General features: G+C 45.3%; 1 protein-coding gene across 1 annotated transcript in view; it reads right to left on the bottom strand.

The window, feature by feature from the left end:
* MTMR9 (myotubularin related protein 9) overlaps positions 1-22,331 on the bottom strand; it is a 366,570-nt gene that overhangs the window by 98,808 nt on the left and 245,431 nt on the right. Inside the window, exons 6-7 of the mRNA XM_086926182.1 lie at positions 6,167-6,328; positions 1,458-1,599 (exon numbers count right to left, since the gene is read on the bottom strand). Of these exons, the coding sequence (XP_086782308.1) occupies positions 1,458-1,599; positions 6,167-6,328 (304 nt within the window). The remainder of the gene's footprint in view (positions 1-1,457; positions 1,600-6,166; positions 6,329-22,331) is intronic.

The raw sequence follows: 22,331 nt of genomic DNA, 5'->3' as shown, positions 1-22,331 counted from the left end.
GCACATAAGCAGACACCAAGCTGTTTAAGCCTTTTTATTGATGTGGCCCTTGAAGGACAAAACGCCCATGAGAAAGCCCAGGGATCTGGAAGAGTATAAAAAACGAGAGGAAGGTACCATCCTAATTAATAATGGTGAACCACTTCAACAAGAGGGCAGCAGAGGTACTTTTGTTTATGAAGAAAACTAAGTGGTTGGTGGATTGGGTTTCCAGTTTACTGTGTACATTCATGTTTGAAGAGGTCAAAAAATGATCAGAGTTTAAAGGTATATTTTGCTAACAACAAGTAACGATGTAGTTGTGTTTCCTCTCACTGGTTGAGACCAATTTCTTGTTTGCTAGGGAGTACGCCAAGTGGCACAATGTTCGGGAGAAATAACATGGAAGTAAAAATAGAACCTTGCTGAAATTCACATAAGACTTGGATTAATGGCAGCCATTAAAACATGTGTAACTCTCTCACATCAAACAAAAGGTTTGTAGTTTATTTTACTTGTTTATATTACATGTACATTGTATACAGCTGAGACACAAATTAACCCCTTCACTGCAGTGGCTATTCCGCCGCAGTGCTAAGGGGGTGGGGAGCCGCGCGGCAGTCCCGTTCTCGTGACAGGACCGCTTAGTCACCGGCACGCGGGTGAGCTGTGCTTGTGACGGAACGGTTCCGTCACGGCCCCGTCCGCGTTTAAGAAATTTAGCGCAGGCACGGAATTCGCGCCGCACAGGCGCGGCGAGAGGGCCGTGATGGAACCGTTCCGTCACCAGCACAGCCCACCCGAGACTCGTGAAGGAACCGTCCGTCACGAGCATGGGAGGGGTTAATAAAGATGCACAACACAAACACACAAAAACATAAAAAATTACAAATAGAGATAGTCCGAGGGAAATAATAGCCCGGCAAAAGAATTAAAAAAAAAGACTTTATTGGTTTAGTGACCCTTTTGTAAAGTATGTGGGAGCTGTAAGTTGTTGTGGGGGACTAGGTTATGGGAAGGAGTGGGCAATAGGATTTCAGCACACACTGGAATTTCCCACCTGTTTAAAAAAGATGAGATATAAAAAAAAAATGCAAATTCGATGGAACTGCTTATAATAAATCGCAGTTTATATAGAGGAAAACAATTTCAAACTAACCGCATCCAAACTATTTAATCCAACCAAATTAAATTTCTAACTTAATTAATTCTAACTATTAACATGGATCCTTAGTGAAATAGATATTGATCTCTTTATGTTGAATCATTCATGTTCAGTTCCTTTTTGGCATTTGAGAATGCTTCTAATTGGACTTCTAAGATTCACAACTATAAAATATAAAGTCTCAGCATAAATGTGCAAACCTTAAACCTGAGAAATTCTATTTAAGAAAGCCGAGTTAATGGGAATTGCTTCAGTGGAACATCATGAAAACTTTCCACTCATTCTCAATTTTATAAGCAGCCTGGTGTCTTACCTGCAGCCACTCCCTCTCCAGCAGGGCTTCAAATCCACGGATAGTTCTGCACTTCGGCTCCAGGATTATCTGAGCTAGAGAAGTGACTTGCAGTGTAGAATCTGTCCCTTCGGTTCCATGTACCAGCACAGAAGCACCCTCTCTAGAACACAAAAACCACACATAAGAATGCAGATACTTAGAATGGTGAGACATAAAAAGTAATTCCAACATAAAATGTAAGCTCCTTGCACTTGAAGACATTGAACATCCATCCACTCATAACCTAGCAGGAGCAGACTTTCATATAAGAAACTAGTTTGCTCTGCTCAGTCTGGAAGCAGTACTTACACGAATCACACAACTGTATGTATAGTGTGCCACTTGAAAGCTGTGTCCTAGTGGAGTCAAGTATGGGTACAGACCACGGGCACTTTCTGGGCTGGCACTTTAATACGTTACAGCGGATGAACGAGTCTTCACGAGACATTTCTGCTCTATTACACACTCACATCCCAATTTGTAGAAGACAACTCTGGTTTCTTTAGAACGCTGGCTACCATGAGCCAACACAAGTGTTTTATGGTCAGGTTATCCCTGAAAAACGAAGATCAGATTGTCCCATGTATTCCACTGCTAGTGTCCATATATCATGGTGCTTGAGAAGTACTGTTGTTGCCAACTGAGACACCCCTCCTTGAAGGCCTCCATGCCATGGCTCTCATGATGCCTTCTTGAATTCTCATGTTTAGTGTGCACAGGATTCTGTGCCAGTGAGGTGCCCGGTGTGAAAGGCTGAACAGCTTCATGAGATGTGGACTCCAAGGGCACGGCTGTATGTGATCTGCTGCCACGATGCTGAGCTGTTGGAGAAGTGCTACACAGTACGTTAATGTGTTTGGAATCGACTCCATATTGAAACAGCTCAAATGTTTAACATTAATGGAAGAGTGGGGTGTGGGAGATTGGGGGTTCAAACGAGGGGCAGATGTCAAGTGCAAAGTCTTTCTAATGTGACAAAGCAGATGAGGAGGAAACATACTCATCCTTTGCTAATTCGTCCGACTAGGACATCAAAAAGAGATCCCTCCCCTGACTAAGAAACACTGACATTTTTACAGTGCACTTCAGGGCAAACCAGGATACCTGCGGAAATGGAAGAGTAGTCACCTCCTCAGAGGGAGGGCATTGGAGATAAGGTGGCAGCTGCTCATGCATACTAGTTTTCAAAAGAGAAACCAGGAGCAACCAGAGGAGAAAGTGATGCTAGACATGACTGGTAATCACATTTTAGAAATATTTCAAGGCGCTTCTGGAGGAGCCCCTCATAATAGGAACCTTCCATGTTTGCTGCTATAGAGTTGCATGTGCTCATGTGGCCAGTAGAGCTGCCAGTCCCCGGTTCGGAGATCTCAGAAGAAGTCATACAAATAATTACAGGGAATCTAAAATAGATCGAACATAGAGAGAAGCTCCTTTCTGTTAAAGTGCTTCCCATTTAATAGACGACCAACTGGCAGTATGGAGTCCTACTAACCTCATCCACACAGGGGCCCAAAAAAAGGTATTCTCACATGTTCTGAAAATGATCTATACCAGTCCCCTTCCAGAGCTCCACATTTGAATGGCTGCATAAAGTGGGTCTCAACATTGATGGAGAGCAGTAATCATGGACAGCCGACTCAGGTTTAGTTTCTAGAGCACCTTGGATATAGGCCTTAATCTAAACTCCAAGAAGACATTGGCAGAGCATGCATATGGTTTTAGCACAGATTTGAAGTTTTCAGACTTTAAACACAATACGCTATTTGCGGCATACTCTTTTCGTTTTCTTTTTTGTAGATGTAGTACGATTACAAGCACTGATGCATGCACCTCACAACTGACTCCCTCACCTAAGAGGGGTTCTAAAGCAGATATCTGCCTCTAGGAAGAATCACAATGTAAAAATAGACCCGCGCATGATGAATAGATCATTCACTACAAGGTCCACAATCTCTGCTAAGTGTCCGCTTTTAAAGAATATGGTTTTCAATGAGAAGGCGATGACTTCATGGACTGACACTTGACGACCAATCATTTCGCGAGATTGTCTGTTATTTGTATTCTTTTAGCTAGTCTTGGATAGAGAAAAAGGTATAAAACTTGGTCCCTTGGGAGGAGCTTGGTTGGCTCGTTCCTGTTATCGTGAGATGCTGTCGGACGTTTGACTCACGTAAGAACTCTTTGAATTTTACATTTTCCCTTTAGGTTTCTTTAGTTAAGTCAAGGAAAAAGGGTTTAGGGAATGAGATTTCAAATTGCTTAAACATATTCTTGTGCTGGTTTTGATTTAAACTGACAGTCTAATGTGCCTTACTAAATAAAATGATGCTTATTAAATGCAAATAAAGAATTAATTTCTTGAATAATGCACTACAAGGACCACACTCTCTGCTAGTGTCTGACCGTACAGGAAATTCAATGAGCTTGACTACCATGGGGCTTACGGTACCAACATGGAAATGGCCAAGTCTGAGTTCTTCGAGTGTAAGTTTCTCCTCTACATGCTCCTTACATCCTAGCAGGTGGAGACCTCTGAACCTAGACTAGAAGTTCATTGTTTAGAAATGTTAAAGGATGACATCCTTGAGATGTGTATACTAGAGACAGTCTAGATGAGCACCTAGCTAGACTAAAGCAGCAGAGCCTAGGTCGTTGGTTCAGTAATCATGACTTCAGCAAAGCATCTCAGCGAAAGATTTATTTCATGTACGATGGAATTAAGAAGCCCCATTTTACCAGATAACCAAAGGGAAAGAAATGCTAGTAGCAGAGACCAAAGCATAACAAGAGATTTTGGTCATTTTTCAGGCCACCAACATGCAATTAGAATATCTAGAGATACCTTACAAGGCATCTCCTATTCTATAGAGCATATATTGCTAGTCCATAATGAAACAGATTTGGACAGGTGTAAGTGTAGACAAAACAAAAATTAAACTATGGTGTTCATTGCAAGAGATACAACCTCTAAAAGCCAGCATATGTGGTAAGAACTGCCTTTCAATGGTTTTCACTCAGTGTGCGGCAGCACCAGAGGGAAGCACCTACACAGCATAATGGAATTGAGATTGAGGTGGACAATAGATATTGATGACAAGGGAATGAGATTAGCTAAGTGACAGTCAAACACCTATTATTGCTTGGTACTAGACAACATGTTCCCCAAAGTGGGAGTTTAAAGTGCTGGGGTGTATTACATGTTCTTTAAATTCTAAATAAGCCAGTTAATTCATATACAAATATGGACTGCTTGTGCAACTGCACAGAAACTTAAAATGTCCAAATTGCTACAGGTTGAAAAACAGTATTAACTTGCTTATAAAGTTTTAAAATGTAGGATATTTTTTTCAACATAGTATTCAATTGAATGTTTTGTACTAGGGAATGTAATGATGCGCACAAAGCTGTCAGGTGAGTGGAGCAGTTGACACTTCTGCTCCTGTTTCCCCATCATATACTACTCCCCCTTGCATCCCATGCTGTAGCCCTCATGAGCTTCTACCCTGCTTCATGCTGCAGTAACTTTTGTGTGCTTCTCACTCATGTGTGCAATTTCTGACCCTTAGATCCCTAATGCACACATCGATAAATAGAAACCAAACGCAGGAACCCCACCCATGGTCATCTACACCTACTGTTCATGATAAGAGCAATATAGCTCTCTGCAAGCGTGGTCTTAATGAAGAAAGTAAGCACGGCCAAACCCAGGGCTAACTAGAAGACTAATCTGGGTAGGAATCTGTAAGAGAGAATGGGGCAATGTCCTAGAGACATACCTATCATAACCAGGAAAATTAGGTTACAAAATACCGAGTTTATTTTTATGTCAAGCATATCTAACTCCAAAAAGTTAAATAAGGTAACAGAAATAGAGTCCATGGCATGTACCTATGTGATTCTCTATATGCTGATTCTTTTCCAATTGGAGTGGAACTATCCCCGTATCACAGAATAGAGGGAAAGGATCGACGTGCACCTCGAAGGCAGACTGGCAAGAACAGAATTATATGCCTTTGAGGTATATCACCTGGGGCTGATTCAATGGCCTAAACCCTAAGAAGTAGGCAATCAATTCCTAGACGTTGCCTGTTTGTTAGTTAAGAGATTAATAGTAATGACATCGAGGGCCCCTCATATAGTTGAACTAATGGAATCAGGAAATCAGCCAAATTATAAAGCATTGTGCTTCGGGAGGAAGAAACGCCAGGACATTAGCTGATCTATGGGCCGGGGTAATAAGGTAATTCGGGCCTTCTCTGAGCAATAGAGAGATGAGCGATATGGGGGAAGGAGCAGGATGAAACTTGGTTACGCATGTAAAACTACATAATGTTGAAGCACTGATGTGAGTCCTGTGGACGGTACAACGCACGAACGCTGGGGCCCAATATAACACAAAGGGCAGCATGCATCGACCAATGAAATCATCTGAGATATTGACTAGATGAGCCAAGTTTACAATCCACAGTTTACTGAAAAGGTTTTTGTTAACGCTCAATATCTGAGGATGACAATCTTTAACACATTTAGATGCAAAAGAATGGAGCATATGCGAAACGTGTCAACGTGAACAAATTTGTAAACTGACCTGAAACATGTCAGCGTGTTAATGGTTACACCATAAATTCAATAGAGATGTTAGTAAGAAATAACCCACTGACCTGACCAGCCTGCATATGCCTTACCTGTCCACGCACTGTGCGGCCAGACACGCTGCGGTCAGGATCTCCTTGATCTGAGTTAACCAGTTGGAAGCTTCCAGTTTACTGAGCCAGCGGTCCATGTTGTGTGATTGATCGTTACAGGCTTCCACCAACTTAATGAGGCTCTCCTGAAGGATGCTGGACCTTAAAAAGCACAAACACCTGTTAGTTCATAGCTTGTGCAGCTGAGTATCAGCAGAACAGCGCATGTGTAGCATCTGAAAAGTAGAGCCGGATAACCATCGACCTCAATAACAGAGGTCCTTTCAGCCTTCGCTCTGGAAGAAGAGCTGAACATGGATGCATGGGAACTAGTATAGTGAGATTCTAGTGGAGGAGCAATGGAGCTCAGAAAAAGGTAGTTATGCTAACCAAAAAGTAGGAGAATATAAGAACAAGTCAGTCTTTAAGCTATAAAGAACCCACTCATCACAAAGCCAAACACACAAATGGATTTACATACTTAGCTCAACAGAGACCATCGAACAATAACCACCACCCCATGCTCCGAGTGATCAGCAAGCACACAGTAACCTGAGACGGGCGCTGTACGTCACATTACCTAAGAAGCATGTGGAAGAGAACAGATCCTCAGATAGTAACTAAGTTTTACCTTGGGGTGCTCTTGCATATAATAAAAAGAGAATGGAATAACTTCGATATCTACTTCAAAAAGCCCTTTAAGATGTCTAAAAGACAGAGTCGTTTCTTACCTGTAACTCCAGTTCTGTAGTAGGGGTATCTCTGTTATAGTCATAATCTAGTGAATAGTACCGCTCATGTGCGGGGACCCCGGAGCATTCAAAAATAATCTCTTAAGCTGTCTTTTTGTGCAGTCCTGCATAGACACTTAAGAGAGAATTTAAAGACAAATAATGCAGCCTATACCTGCTAGGCTACACTGTCCAGTACTTCAACTAGATATTCCACCAATACCATATTCAGCTCAGCCTGCCAAGTTTCCTTCATAGAAAAACTTCCCCTTTTACCAAAATTGCCTCTGGAATGATAGAGAGGAAGAGGTGGACAGACAAGCCCCATAGGCTGCAATTATGTGGCTCAAAAAGGGATACCGTACCTTTAAGAAAACTTTCTAGAACTCTCAGTATCCCAGAATGCACAGCAGGTCCCCTCCACTTTCAGTTCTTTTTGGAGGTGTATAAAGCTATACCTGTAGCATTCAGTACAGGAACATCTTTCTCCACCGGGGAGGAGGGCGGGCGCTTATGACTATAACAGAGATAACCTTACTACAGAACTGGAGATACAGGTAAGAAACTACTCCTTCTGTAGTAGGGGATCTCTGTGTATAGTCATAATCTAGTGAATAGAATGACGAGCACATCCCCAACACCAAAGCGGCAGTGGAGAAAAAGAAAAAACAACACCACTGCCGTGCGAACAGATTTCGCAGCGAAGCCTGCCCAACCTGAGCATCGGACCTGGCATCAGAGTCCAGACAGTAATGCTTAGCAAAGGTGTGGACCGACTTCCAAGTGGCAGCCCTGCAGATCTCTGCAATGGGAACATTACGGAGCAGAGCTGTCGTAGCCGCTTTGCCCCTGGTGGAATGAGCTTAGGCTTACACCCTAAGGTTTTGTTAGCCTTTTGGTAACATAACTGGATACAGGACACAATCCACCTAGAGATGGACTGTTCAGAGGTAGCAAGACCAGTCCTGACTGACCCATAATTGATAAACAATTGGTCTGACCTACGAATATCCTTGGTTTTATCCAAATAGAATTTCAACACCCTTCGGACATCCAGGGAATGAGTTCTTGGACTTGCACCAGATGCAGAAACTCTTCCACTTGTAAGCATAGGAAGTCCTAGTGGAAGGTCTCTTAGCCTTTCTTCATTATGTCCATACAATCTGCGGGCAGATTCAAATGGCCATATTGCACTATCTCAGGAGCCATGCTGCCAAACTCAAAGACGAGAGGTTGGGGTGTACCATCTGCCCCCCGAAATTCGTGAGAAGGCCCGGCCGGCACGGCAGCCGTATGTGGGGAAGAAGAGACCGATGAAGCAGGTCCGTGAACCACCACTGTCTGGGCCATTCCGGGGCAATTAGGATCATCCGCGCCCTGGACTGGGACAGCTTGATGATCATCGCCGGAATCAGGGGAATGTATGGAAAAGCGTACAGAAAGCTGTTTGGCCAGTTGATCCATAGCGCATTCCCCAGCATCCCCTGCTGATAATACCTGGATGCGAAGTCTCAGAATTTGCGGTTTTTGGCGGTGGCGAACCGATCCACGTCTGGAGTGCCCCACCTGGCGAAGACATCTCCGAGTACTTTGTCGATTATGACCCATACGTGGTTTTCCTGAATCAGTCTGCTCAGTGCGTCCACCTGAACATTCTGCACACCTGGTAGATGGATAGCCATTATCGTAAGTCCTCTGGCTAGCAGCCAGTGCCAGATCGCCTGCGCCTCCTGCGACAGTGTGCGCGATCTCGAATCCCCCTGCTTGTTGAGGTAATACATCATGGTCGTATTGTCCGTCTGTACAAGCAGGGAGTTGGTCTGAAAAAACGGATGAAAGGCCTTCAGTGCCAAGTGAAAAGCTCTGAGTTCCAGGAAATTGATAGGATACGTGGACTCCGTCGGGGACCACTGACCTCATATCTGTAAATCTCTGGAATGCGCTCCCCCGCCCTGGAGAGAAGCATCCGTCACGATGGTCTGAGTGGGATTGTCCTTGTGGAAGGGAACCCCTTTGAGGAGTTTCTCCGCTGAACACCACCATTTCAGAGACTGTAGAGCATGCAGAGACAGTCGTATCTTGTCGCCCCAGTTCCCTCGCCTCTGATCCCACTGATCCTCCAGACACTCCTGCAGCGGTCTCATGTGTAGCCGTGCGTGTGGCGTGAGGAAGATACAAGAGGCCATCGACCCCAGTAGAGAAGACATCGTCCTCACTGTTGTAGATGGAACAGTCATAAGAGCCTGAGCCTTCCGAAGGAGTGATAACCGTCTCTCCTCCGAAGGAGACACGCTTGCTGACAGCGTATTGATGGAGGCTCCCAAGTACTGTAGGCACTGGAACGGAGTCGGGACAGACTTGGACATGTTGATGTGCAACCCCAGCTTGTTCAAGAGAACGGACGTCTTCTAGAAGTGTGCTTGAGCTTCCGAGAAGGAGGATGCCTTGATCAACCAATCATCCAGGTACGGGTAGACAAACACCTTGTCCTTTCTCAGGTGTGCCGCTACCACTGCCATGCCTGGTGCAGACTTCAGCCCGAACCGTAGTACTGTGTATTGGTAGTGATTGGCGCTGACTTGGAATCGCAGGAACTTCCGATGTTTCTGTGCAATGGGCACATGGAAGTCTGCATCCTGTAGGGCTATCGCGCACAGCCAGTCTCCCCTTTGCAGTTGAGGGTAAATCTGGTGCAAAGACAGCATGCAAAACTCCCTGCGAATCCATTTGTTTGCTTGTCGCAAATCCGGAATGGGCCTGAACTCGTTCTTGTCTTTCTTGCGTACCAGAAAGAACCGTGAGTAAAGACTTCTTCCCCTTTGAGACAGAGGGACGTCTTCTATTGCTCTTTTTCTTAACAGAGTATCGTCCCCCGCCTGGAGCTTGCACAGCTGAAACTGCGAGCAAACCGGTGGAATTGCTGGAGGCGGGCTGATGAACCGAAGACTGTATCCATTGCAAACAATATTCAGCACCCACTTGTCCTGAGTAATTTTTCTCCACTCTGCCATGTAGTATTGGAGACTTTCCCCCCACCGGAGTGGGTAACGGATGACGGGGAAGTAACAGCTCAGGGCCTAGACCCGGCCGGGCCTTTGGTCGCGGTGGCACATTGCTGCCCACCCCAGCCCTTCTGACGTTTTTGGAAGGGCCTCCTCTGGAACTGCTGATGTTGTTACTGTCCAGTTTGCTGGCCTCGTCCCCTGCCCTGCTTCCCGTACCGTCTCTGGAACGGGTGGTAGGTCTTCTTTTGTTCCTCAGGTTTCTCCAACCCGACAGCTGTCAAGGTTTCAGCCTCTGCCTTCATCCGGGCCATTTCATCATCAGCGTGCTTTCCAAAGAGGGTCTCGCCCGAAAAGGGTAAGTTGGCCACCCTCTGTTGGGCCTCAGGTTTCAATGACATAAGCCGCAGCCAGGCATGACGTCTCTGGTTGACTTCATGGCAGTACCCGTGGGCTGCCAGGAGCGATGAATCCGCAGCTGCGCTTATCAGTTGATTAGACACCAGCAGCCCTTCGTTCAGGATCTCCATGAAATCCTCCCTCTTCTCCTTGGGAAGGAGGTCAGCGAACATTTGGAGGGACTCCCACAGAGCCCGATCGTACCGCCCCAACAACGCCAAGGCACTCGCGGCCTTCATGGAGGTGGCGGCCGTCCCGAAGATCTTCCTGCCTGCTGAATCCATCCAGCGGCTCTCCTTGTCTGGAGGCACTGTAGATGACAGGGGGGTGGCATGTTTCCGCGCCGCCGTCACTATCACCGAATCCGGTGCTGGATCCACCTTGAGAAATGCTGGGTCCGAGTCAGGAGCCCTGTACTTCTTTTGTAGCCTGGAGGGGGCTGATCTCGTAGTCGCCAGAGTAAGGAATAGCTCCATGGTGGGCACCACCAATCCCGGCACTAACGGCAACAAAGGTCGAGACAATTGCTTCTTATGAAGGGTCTCAAAAATTACTGAGGTCGTCGGCGTGGGCACAGTAAGCGTGATGCCCAGTTTGCTCGCCCCTCTCAGCAGCACATCCTGGAAGGAGATAATGTCGTCCACAGGCGACACCCTCGTCTGAGGGGATTCCGACAGGGTAGGTCAGTAGACCCTGGCACTGGACGAATCCGTACGAGACCTAGACCTGCCCCTCCTGTGGCGCCGTCTAGATATAGTAGAACGACGGCGACTCCTGGATCTCCCTCTCCGTCCGGAGCGGGATCTAGACCTCCTCTGCCTTGGTCGTTCCGCAGGCCTGACCGGGAGCCTCGGAGGAAGAGGCCCTGTAGGCGGAGTCGGAAAGTGTGGCAACGAGGCCGACCTCGGTGGAGCAGGCGGCCACCCATTAGGTGGCAGAGGCGGAGTCGGTGGCAGCCCATGAGGCGGCGGAGGAGGAGGATGATGAGGAGGAGGTGGCGGTGACGTCGGAATCCGAGGGGGCGGATCCATTGGCAACGGGGGCTGTGGTGAAGGCGACCTCGGTTTAGGGGGAGAGTATACCACAGAGTACACAGAGCCCGGAGACTTCTCCACTCTCCTCTTCTTCCACGCCTGACCTGACTGGGGAGACCGAGAGGCCGGGTCCCCTGTCGATGAACGGCGTCACCGCCGTGCCCTCGATGATCTGGAGGAGCTTCTGTCATCAGAAGGTCTCCTGGAGGACGATGCCTTCCGCTTAGGCTCCGAGCGCCTCTTAGGAGTCGATGAGCGCCTTCTCGACGCCGACGATCGGCGTCTCGACGTCGATGATCTATGTCTCGACGTCAGAGTTCTCCTTCTCGACGTCTAAGATCGCCGTGACTTCAAAGCTCTACGTCTCGACGTCGATGATCTTCTCGACGTCGACGATCTCTTCTTCGATGTCGAACGCCGAATCGACGTCGACCGGCAGTGTCGCCTCGACGGCGAGTGCCGGCGCCGTCGTGACCTCTCTCGACATCGATGACGACAATGAATCTGTACTCTACGTCGACCTCGGCGGAGGTCTCGACGTCAGTCCCCTCGACGTCGAACGTCAACGCCGCTTCGACCCAGAGCCCTGGGGAGACGGGGAACAGACCGTGGTCATTCCTCTCGACGCCGAGGCTATCGACGTGGACGGAGACCGGTTGCGTTTTCTGGCTTTCTTCTCACTGGGGAGCCCCTCAGAGGCCTCAGCACGGGCAGATGAAGCAGTTCCAGCACGCCCAGACCCACCTTGACCTTGCTGTCTTCTTTGCTCCAGTCCTTGGAGCCTGCTCTTCTGTCTTTCCTTCAGGGTCCTAGAGGAGAAAGTCTGGCAGATCTCACACCCCTCAGGAACATGTGAAGAAGGGAGACGCAGGATACACACCTCGTGTGGATCGGACTTGGGCTTCTTCCTAGAGCACTCAGGGCATTTATTAAATAACCACAGAGATTCTATCAAAAAAGTGAAATGAGTGATACTATTTTTATAAAGTATTTGTCATAGGTGCTAGGCTCTCTCTTACACGTGGAAAGATGGGAGCACAATGTGCTTGTTAAAATACCCCTCACACTCTAAAAAACCAAGTAGAGTCATGCTTCATCATAGGGGTCTTCCCGCCCCTATAACGGGACGGGGCGTGCTGCGACCAAACGGAATACGCGGGAGCACTAAGATGTGACAGTGGCTATGTGTGGGTGTATGGGAGTCAGTGAGGTGTAGGGACCTACCACTAGTGAGGGTGCAAAAAGTGAGAAAAATGGAAAAAAATGTTAAAAATTCCCTGGCTTGGTAGAAAAAAACAATTTTATTAACTTCTCCAGCTGGGAATATTAAGAAGGGGTTGTGTGGTAGGGCATTAGCCACTACCTTGTCGACATGTTTCGTAAGCAGTCCCCCACTGCTTACTCATCAGGACCAAAAGAACAGTCCCTACTGTATTTACTCAGTTACTAACAAGTGATGCCTACTGTCCTATAAACAGCCAACAAAAATCAGTTGGCTGTTTAGGCCTCTGGGCATGAGTTGGCCCAAGTGAGGCAGAAAAATCGACCTATTGCGGTCTCTGCAAGAAAAGAGGGAAGAGAAAAACCAAAATAAATTTATGCAAAAAACATTGTTCTCTAAATGACACACAAACGAACAGGTATTTGCCTTTCTGATAGGGCACTTGTGGTATTTCAAAGGATTCAAAAGCGGTTCTCTTTCACAATAAAACATGTAATAATGTTTCTCTCGGTTTCCCAGCCCTTTGTGGGGGACACCAGTGGTACCGTTTATGTCGGGACCTTCCTTGTAATCTCACACATACACAACAACAATCGCGACTCAATGCATTTCCAACAAACTAACAAAAGAGAGGGGAGGGGGACCTCCTTGCTATTGTTTTTAACAGTAGTAATGTTTGACATACTTATCTCAGCAGTTATCTATGCCCCATGAGGTTTTGCAGGCGAAGGGTAATCTGCGCAGTTTTGCTATGGAAAACAAGGTTTTTGTTCAGGTGTTTGAACAGAAATGCCACGAGGTATTCTGTGCGTCTCATCTGCCCCTGCGACCCGTTTATTAAAGACTCAAGGTCGGAGTCTATTACTTACAATTCTGCGGCAAAAGGAAAGCATTGTTCCTACCCCCGTGCACCTCCGAGGATTGCCGGACTCGAGTGCCACGGTGTTTTGAAAGCGACTATGCTTCCGCCTTCGTTGCGCGTTGGGTGCCGCCCCTTTACTAACGCTAGAGCGTTAACAAATATGGCGGTGTGTTTTCGGCACAGCCGAAGGGCCGAGGAGGCGGGAGTCTTTTTTCTCTTTCTAAAAATCGGCTTGACAGTATCTAAATAACGCAATTATCCTCGCCCTTATTTTTGAGAGGATACCACGAGATTTTCAAATGGTATGGTTCATTGGTACATGTTGTTACTTCGTGAAGATAAATATATTCTCAAAAAAATTTTTTAAAAAGGATATTTTTTGGAGACAAGTCAGGGGTTGGGGTTGAGATGCTAGTTGTTGCATATATACCTTCATAGTTTCCCAAGCGCTTGGCAATTCATTATAGTAGTGACTCAATAGATGGTGATCATTATGTACAGACATTAGTTATAGGATGGAATCCCAAGGGGGAAGAAAGGAGACTGCTGGGGGGGGAAAGAACAATTTTTGACTAGCCTACAGTTGGCTCCATGGTATATCATCGTTCAATCCATGCTTGTGTGACTGGATGCGAAAGACCCATCGTTGTTCTTTTTCCAACAGAAATCTCTCATTTTTTACTAGTTCTATTACCGTCCACTTGATTTCCTCGGGTTTGTGGTTCATTTCCAGGAAATGGTTAGTCAGTTTGGTACTTGATTTTCTGCATTTGATTGTACTTTTGTGTTCACCAATCCTTACTTTAATTGCTCTACTAGTCATGCCTACGTATTCCAGTTGGCATGGGCAGGTTATAAGATATACCACATTCGTACTGTTGCAGTTACTGAACGCTCTCTGCTCCCAGACAGTTCCATTCCCGAAAGTTATTTGTTTGCTTTTTCTGGTTAGTCCACATACCTTGCATCCACCACATGGGTAGTGGCCCTGGACAAAGTTGGGGTCTCTTTGTATATTAATGTTCGATTGTGGTCTGGTATGAACCAGGACATCCCTCAGGCTTTTTGCTTTCTTGTGTGCGAACATGGGTTTTGATATATCTAACCCACCACTGTTCAGGATTTTCCAATTTTTGTTAATGATCTTAGTTACTTGATTGGAACTGGTGTTATAAGTAGTCACACAGATCGGACGTTTTTCTTCATCTTTTGCTGTTTTCTCTTCCAATAGGCTTTCCCGACAGTTGTTCCTAGCTCGTGTGTAGGCCTGATTGATAACATGGTCAGGGTACATCCGTGCCTTTAGTTTCTTTTTCAGGTCGCTTGCCTGGGTTTTAAAAGCCTCAATCTCAGTGCAATTCCTTCGTAAACGCAAGAACTGCCCATATGGTAGATTGTCACGCAGATGTTTTGGATGGAAGCTAGTGTACATGAGAAGGCAGTTCTTAGAAGTGCCTTTGAAATGAGTCGTGGTCATCAGTTTTCCATCCTTAGGAAAAATATTTAGATCAAGGAATACCAGGTTGCTCCTGGATACCGTGCTGGTGAACCTTAGGAACTCATCTTGCAGATTAAGCCAGGTCAGAAACTGTTCTGCACCCTTTTCATCTCCATCCCAGATGATAAGGATATCATCGATGTAACGTTTCCATAGTTTTATCCTTGGTCTGAATGGGTTGTTGGGGTTCAATATCTTTGTCACCTCTAGATGGTGAACGTACAGACCAGCTATACTGGGGGCAAATGTACTTCCCATGCTGGTCCCATGCCTTTGTATGTACAGGGTGCCTTCATACTCAAAAAAGTTCTCTTTCAAAGCTAATGCACAACAGTTCATTACCACATTCCGCGGTGTTTGGTATTCCCAGAAGTCCTCAAATAAGACATCCTCAATGATGTCTAGGGTAGCTTGATGGGGTAGGCTAGTGTACAGACTTTCAACATCACAGCTGATTAACAGTTGGGTTTTTGGATCAAACTGTGTCTCTTCCAGAAGGTTCAGTACTTCTTTTGTATCTTTCAGATACGTGGACGTTTTTTGGACCATTGGTCTTAGGAATGCGTCCGCGAACCTAGAGACTGGTTCCAGGACCGACCCAATGCCTGAGACAATTGGTCTCCCTGGAGGCTTCTGTAGGTTTTTGTGGATCTTTGGTAGTGTGTATAGGTAGGGGGTCCTTGGATTCTTTTGAATAAGAAACTCCCCCTCCTTCTTAGTGATCCAATCATGTGACAGTGCCTCCTCAACCATGGTGCCTATCTTGGTTTGTATACTGTTTGTAGGGTCATTCTGGATGACTTTGTAGTTCCTTTCATCCTGTAATAACCTTCTACACTCTTTGTCGTAGTCTTCCACGTTCTGTATTACCGTTGCACCACCCTTATCAGCAGGTTTTATTATTAGTCTTCTGTTGTTGCTCAGGTCGCGTAGAGCTTGTCTCTCTTCACTGGTAGTATTCTGAAAGATACGTTGTTCTTTTGGGTTTATGTTCTCCAAATCTTTCATTACCGCTTTTTCAAAAGCGAGAAGTTCGACAGGAAGGGTGCTGTCCAGTGGCGTGAAATTAGATTTCGGTCTCAAATTTGTATCCCCTTGTTCAGAGGTGTTCTCTTTGTCTTTAAAGAACACTTGTAGTTTCAAACGTCGCATAAACTCTTGGACTTCCTGACAAAGATGGAATTTGTCCATGTTAGCTGTCGGCACATATCCCAGGCCTTTTTCCAAAACCCTTCTTTGTGAAGGGGTGAGTTCAGTGTCTGAAAGGTTGACAATCAAGCTCATTTCTTGCTCGTTGAGGCGCCCGTCATGCTCCTTGTTGAGACTCGAGGGGTCTCCTCTTCCTCGTTGTTCCAATGGACTGTTGACCCTCTCCGGTTCCTTCCTTTTGTTCTCCCTTGGCGTGCCCCTAAAAAAGGAGCCGATGGATCAAAATATCCATAATCCTGTTGCTGATAGCCCCAGTTGGGGTATGGTCCTTGTGGGTGCTGGAAGGGTGGTGGTCCATAGGGTTGTTGCTGGTGGTACATCATAGGAGGGTTGAAAGTATTCCATCCTCTTGAACCCCTAAAGTTCGGTCTGCGGAAATTCCTCCTATTGCCACGTTGTCTGGGGCTTCTATTCCTACTTGAGTTTGAGCTGTTTGAACCTGAATCGGATGTTCCGTCTTCCGATGCGTTGTCATTAGATGTTTTGTAATCATCCCTAATATAGGGATAGATCCTCTCTTTTGTCCATCGGCTGTTGTCCTTCTTTAGTTTCTCATACTTGCTGTCTTTTAGAGTAGTTTCAAATTCATTCAGGGTTTTATTCATTTCGTCTAGATATTTCTTGATATCAGCTGGAGATTCATAGCTTTTGATACGTACTTCTATGGTCTGTATTTCTATTTTTAGTTCGCTGGCCAATCTACTCGCTGTTTTTATAATCAGTACTATCCAATCTCTAGTACATCTCCAAGAGATTTTAGACCAGTCTATTTTGAAGGTCTTGTCGTGTAGAAAGATGAATGGTTCATTGCGGACAACAAGGCCAGATGGTGCAGTGTTCACCTTTAGATATTCAGACATGAGTAACCCATGGAGAGCTGTCTTAATTTGTGTCTTCCTTAGTTCCTCTAACTCGTCCCAATCATTGTTTTTATTTGAAGGGCCCGTAGTGTTCAGACCCTCAAAATTTCCCAGGGATGCCATCAGATTTGAGATTTCGTCTTCGCTGAAGGTTAGGCCTAGGTCGGCCATTGTAGTTCGTGGTAAGATAAATAGCCGGTCCCCTTTATCTGTCAAGAGTTAGTTGTGTAGTGCAGAATCACTTTTGAAGTAGTGATGTACCAGAAAGAAATGTTCAATTCTTTAGAAGCTTCTGCAGCTGTGCGCTGCCGGTAAATCCAAACCAAAAGGAGAAGCGTAGAGGTATTGATAGAATCACCCTCCAAAGTAAGCTTATATAACCACAGAGATTCTATCAAAAAAGTGAAATGAGTGATACTATTTTTATAAAGTATTTGTCATAGGTGCTAGGCTCTCTCTTACACGTGGAAAGATGGGAGCACAATGTGCTTGTTAAAATACCCCTCACACTCTAAAAAACCAAGTAGAGTCATGCTTCATCATAGGGGTCTTCCCGCCCCTATAACGGGACGGGGCGTGCTGCGACCAAACGGAATACGCGGGAGCACTAAGATGTGACAGTGGCTATGTGTGGGTGTATGGGAGTCAGTGAGGTGTAGGGACCTACCACTAGTGAGGGTGCAAAAAGTGAGAAAAATGGAAAAAAATGTTAAAAATTCCCTGGCTTGGTAGAAAAAAACAATTTTATTAACTTCTCCAGCTGGGAATATTAAGAAGGGGTTGTGTGGTAGGGCATTAGCCACTACCTTGTCGACATGTTTCGTAAGCAGTCCCCCACTGCTTACTCATCAGGACCAAAAGAACAGTCCCTACTGTATTTACTCAGTTACTAACAAGTGATGCCTACTGTCCTATAAACAGCCAACAAAAATCAGTTGGCTGTTTAGGCCTCTGGGCATGAGTTGGCCCAAGTGAGGCAGAAAAATCGACCTATTGCGGTCTCTGCAAGAAAAGAGGGAAGAGAAAAACCAAAATAAATTTATGCAAAAAACATTGTTCTCTAAATGACACACAAACGAACAGGTATTTGCCTTTCTGATAGGGCACTTGTGGTACAAGTGCCCTATCAGAAAGGCAAATACCTGTTCGTTTGTGTGTCATTTAGAGAACAATGTTTTTTGCATAAATTTATTTTGGTTTTTCTCTTCCCTCTTTTCTTGCAGAGACCGCAATAGGTCGATTTTTCTGCCTCACTTGGGCCAACTCATGCCCAGAGGCCTAAACAGCCAACTGATTTTTGTTGGCTGTTTATAGGACAGTAGGCATCACTTGTTAGTAACTGAGTAAATACAGTAGGGACTGTTCTTTTGGTCCTGATGAGTAAGCAGTGGGGGACTGCTTACGAAACATGTCGACAAGGTAGTGGCTAATGCCCTACCACACAACCCCTTCTTAATATTCCCAGCTGGAGAAGTTAATAAAATTGTTTTTTTCTACCAAGCCAGGGAATTTTTAACATTTTTTTCCATTTTTCTCACTTTTTGCACCCTCACTAGTGGTAGGTCCCTACACCTCACTGACTCCCATACACCCACACATAGCCACTGTCACATCTTAGTGCTCCCGCGTATTCCGTTTGGTCGCAGCACGCCCCGTCCCGTTATAGGGGCGGGAAGACCCCTATGATGAAGCATGACTCTACTTGGTTTTTTAGAGTGTGAGGGGTATTTTAACAAGCACATTGTGCTCCCATCTTTCCACGTGTAAGAGAGAGCCTAGCACCTATGACAAATACTTTATAAAAATAGTATCACTCATTTCACTTTTTTGATAGAATCTCTGTGGTTATATAAGCTTACTTTGGAGGGTGATTCTATCAATACCTCTACGCTTCTCCTTTTGGTTTGGATTTACCGGCAGCGCACAGCTGCAGAAGCTTCTAAAGAATTGAACATTTCTTTCTGGTACATCACTACTTCAAAAGTGATTCTGCACTACACAACTAACTCTTGACAGATAAAGGGGACCGGCTATTTATCTTACCACGAACTACAATGGCCGACCTAGGCCTAACCTTCAGCGAAGACGAAATCTCAAATCTGATGGCATCCCTGGGAAATTTTGAGGGTCTGAACACTACGGGCCCTTCAAATAAAAACAATGATTGGGACGAGTTAGAGGAACTAAGGAAGACACAAATTAAGACAGCTCTCCATGGGTTACTCATGTCTGAATATCTAAAGGTGAACACTGCACCATCTGGCCTTGTTGTCCGCAATGAACCATTCATCTTTCTACACGACAAGACCTTCAAAATAGACTGGTCTAAAATCTCTTGGAGATGTACTAGAGATTGGATAGTACTGATTATAAAAACAGCGAGTAGATTGGCCAGCGAACTAAAAATAGAAATACAGACCATAGAAGTACGTATCAAAAGCTATGAATCTCCAGCTGATATCAAGAAATATCTAGACGAAATGAATAAAACCCTGAATGAATTTGAAACTACTCTAAAAGACAGCAAGTATGAGAAACTAAAGAAGGACAACAGCCGATGGACAAAAGAGAGGATCTATCCCTATATTAGGGATGATTACAAAACATCTAATGACAACGCATCGGAAGACGGAACATCCGATTCAGGTTCAAACAGCTCAAACTCAAGTAGGAATAGAAGCCCCAGACAACGTGGCAATAGGAGGAATTTCCGCAGACCGAACTTTAGGGGTTCAAGAGGATGGAATACTTTCAACCCTCCTATGATGTACCACCAGCAACAACCCTATGGACCACCACCCTTCCAGCACCCACAAGGACCATACCCCAACTGGGGCTATCAGCAACAGGATTATGGATATTTTGATCCATCGGCTCCTTTTTTAGGGGCACGCCAAGGGAGAACAAAAGGAAGGAACCGGAGAGGGTCAACAGTCCATTGGAACAACGAGGAAGAGGAGACCCCTCGAGTCTCAACAAGGAGCATGACGGGCGCCTCAACGAGCAAGAAATGAGCTTGATTGTCAACCTTTCAGACACTGAACTCACCCCTTCACAAAGAAGGGTTTTGGAAAAAGGCCTGGGATATGTGCCGACAGCTAACATGGACAAATTCCATCTTTGTCAGGAAGTCCAAGAGTTTATGCGACGTTTGAAACTACAAGTGTTCTTTAAAGACAAAGAGAACACCTCTGAACAAGGGGATACAAATTTGAGACCGAAATCTAATTTCACGCCACTGGACAGCACCCTTCCTGTCGAACTTCTCGCTTTTGAAAAAGCGGTAATGAAAGATTTGGAGAACATAAACCCAAAAGAACAACGTATCTTTCAGAATACTACCAGTGAAGAGAGACAAGCTCTACGCGACCTGAGCAACAACAGAAGACTAATAATAAAACCTGCTGATAAGGGTGGTGCAACGGTAATACAGAACGTGGAAGACTACGACAAAGAGTGTAGAAGGTTATTACAGGATGAAAGGAACTACAAAGTCATCCAGAATGACCCTACAAACAGTATACAAACCAAGATAGGCACCATGGTTGAGGAGGCACTGTCACATGATTGGATCACTAAGAAGGAGGGGGAGTTTCTTATTCAAAAGAATCCAAGGACCCCCTACCTATACACACTACCAAAGATCCACAAAAACCTACAGAAGCCTCCAGGGAGACCAATTGTCTCAGGCATTGGGTCGGTCCTGGAACCAGTCTCTAGGTTCGCGGACGCATTCCTAAGACCAATGGTCCAAAAAACGTCCACGTATCTGAAAGATACAAAAGAAGTACTGAACCTTCTGGAAGAGACACAGTTTGATCCAAAAACCCAACTGTTAATCAGCTGTGATGTTGAAAGTCTGTACACTAGCCTACCCCATCAAGCTACCCTAGACATCATTGAGGATGTCTTATTTGAGGACTTCTGGGAATACCAAACACCGCGGAATGTGGTAATGAACTGTTGTGCATTAGCTTTGAAAGAGAACTTTTTTGAGTATGAAGGCACCCTGTACATACAAAGGCATGGGACCAGCATGGGAAGTACATTTGCCCCCAGTATAGCTGGTCTGTACGTTCACCATCTAGAGGTGACAAAGATATTGAACCCCAACAACCCATTCAGACCAAGGATAAAACTATGGAAACGTTACATCGATGATATCCTTATCATCTGGGATGGAGATGAAAAGGGTGCAGAACAGTTTCTGACCTGGCTTAATCTGCAAGATGAGTTCCTAAGGTTCACCAGCACGGTATCCAGGAGCAACCTGGTATTCCTTGATCTAAATATTTTTCCTAAGGATGGAAAACTGATGACCACGACTCATTTCAAAGGCACTTCTAAGAACTGCCTTCTCATGTACACTAGCTTCCATCCAAAACATCTGCGTGACAATCTACCATATGGGCAGTTCTTGCGTTTACGAAGGAATTGCACTGAGATTGAGGCTTTTAAAACCCAGGCAAGCGACCTGAAAAAGAAACTAAAGGCACGGATGTACCCTGACCATGTTATCAATCAGGCCTACACACGAGCTAGGAACAACTGTCGGGAAAGCCTATTGGAAGAGAAAACAGCAAAAGATGAAGAAAAACGTCCGATCTGTGTGACTACTTATAACACCAGTTCCAATCAAGTAACTAAGATCATTAACAAAAATTGGAAAATCCTGAACAGTGGTGGGTTAGATATATCAAAACCCATGTTCGCACACAAGAAAGCAAAAAGCCTGAGGGATGTCCTGGTTCATACCAGACCACAATCGAACATTAATATACAAAGAGACCCCAACTTTGTCCAGGGCCACTACCCATGTGGTGGATGCAAGGTATGTGGACTAACCAGAAAAAGCAAACAAATAACTTTCGGGAATGGAACTGTCTGGGAGCAGAGAGCGTTCAGTAACTGCAACAGTACGAATGTGGTATATCTTATAACCTGCCCATGCCAACTGGAATACGTAGGCATGACTAGTAGAGCAATTAAAGTAAGGATTGGTGAACACAAAAGTACAATCAAATGCAGAAAATCAAGTACCAAACTGACTAACCATTTCCTGGAAATGAACCACAAACCCGAGGAAATCAAGTGGACGGTAATAGAACTAGTAAAAAATGAGAGATTTCTGTTGGAAAAAGAACAACGATGGGTCTTTCGCATCCAGTCACACAAGCATGGATTGAACGATGATATACCATGGAGCCAACTGTAGGCTAGTCAAAAATTGTTCTTTCCCCCCCCAGCAGTCTCCTTTCTTCCCCCTTGGGATTCCATCCTATAACTAATGTCTGTACATAATGATCACCATCTATTGAGTCACTACTATAATGAATTGCCAAGCGCTT

Source organism: Lissotriton vulgaris, chromosome 6 (genome assembly GCF_964263255.1).
Source record: "Lissotriton vulgaris chromosome 6, aLisVul1.2, whole genome shotgun sequence".
In the NCBI taxonomy this organism is placed as follows: domain Eukaryota; kingdom Metazoa; phylum Chordata; class Amphibia; order Caudata; family Salamandridae; genus Lissotriton; species Lissotriton vulgaris.
The sequence above is the reverse complement of the archived record's forward strand: the minus strand, read 5'-3'. Positions and strand labels throughout refer to the sequence as shown.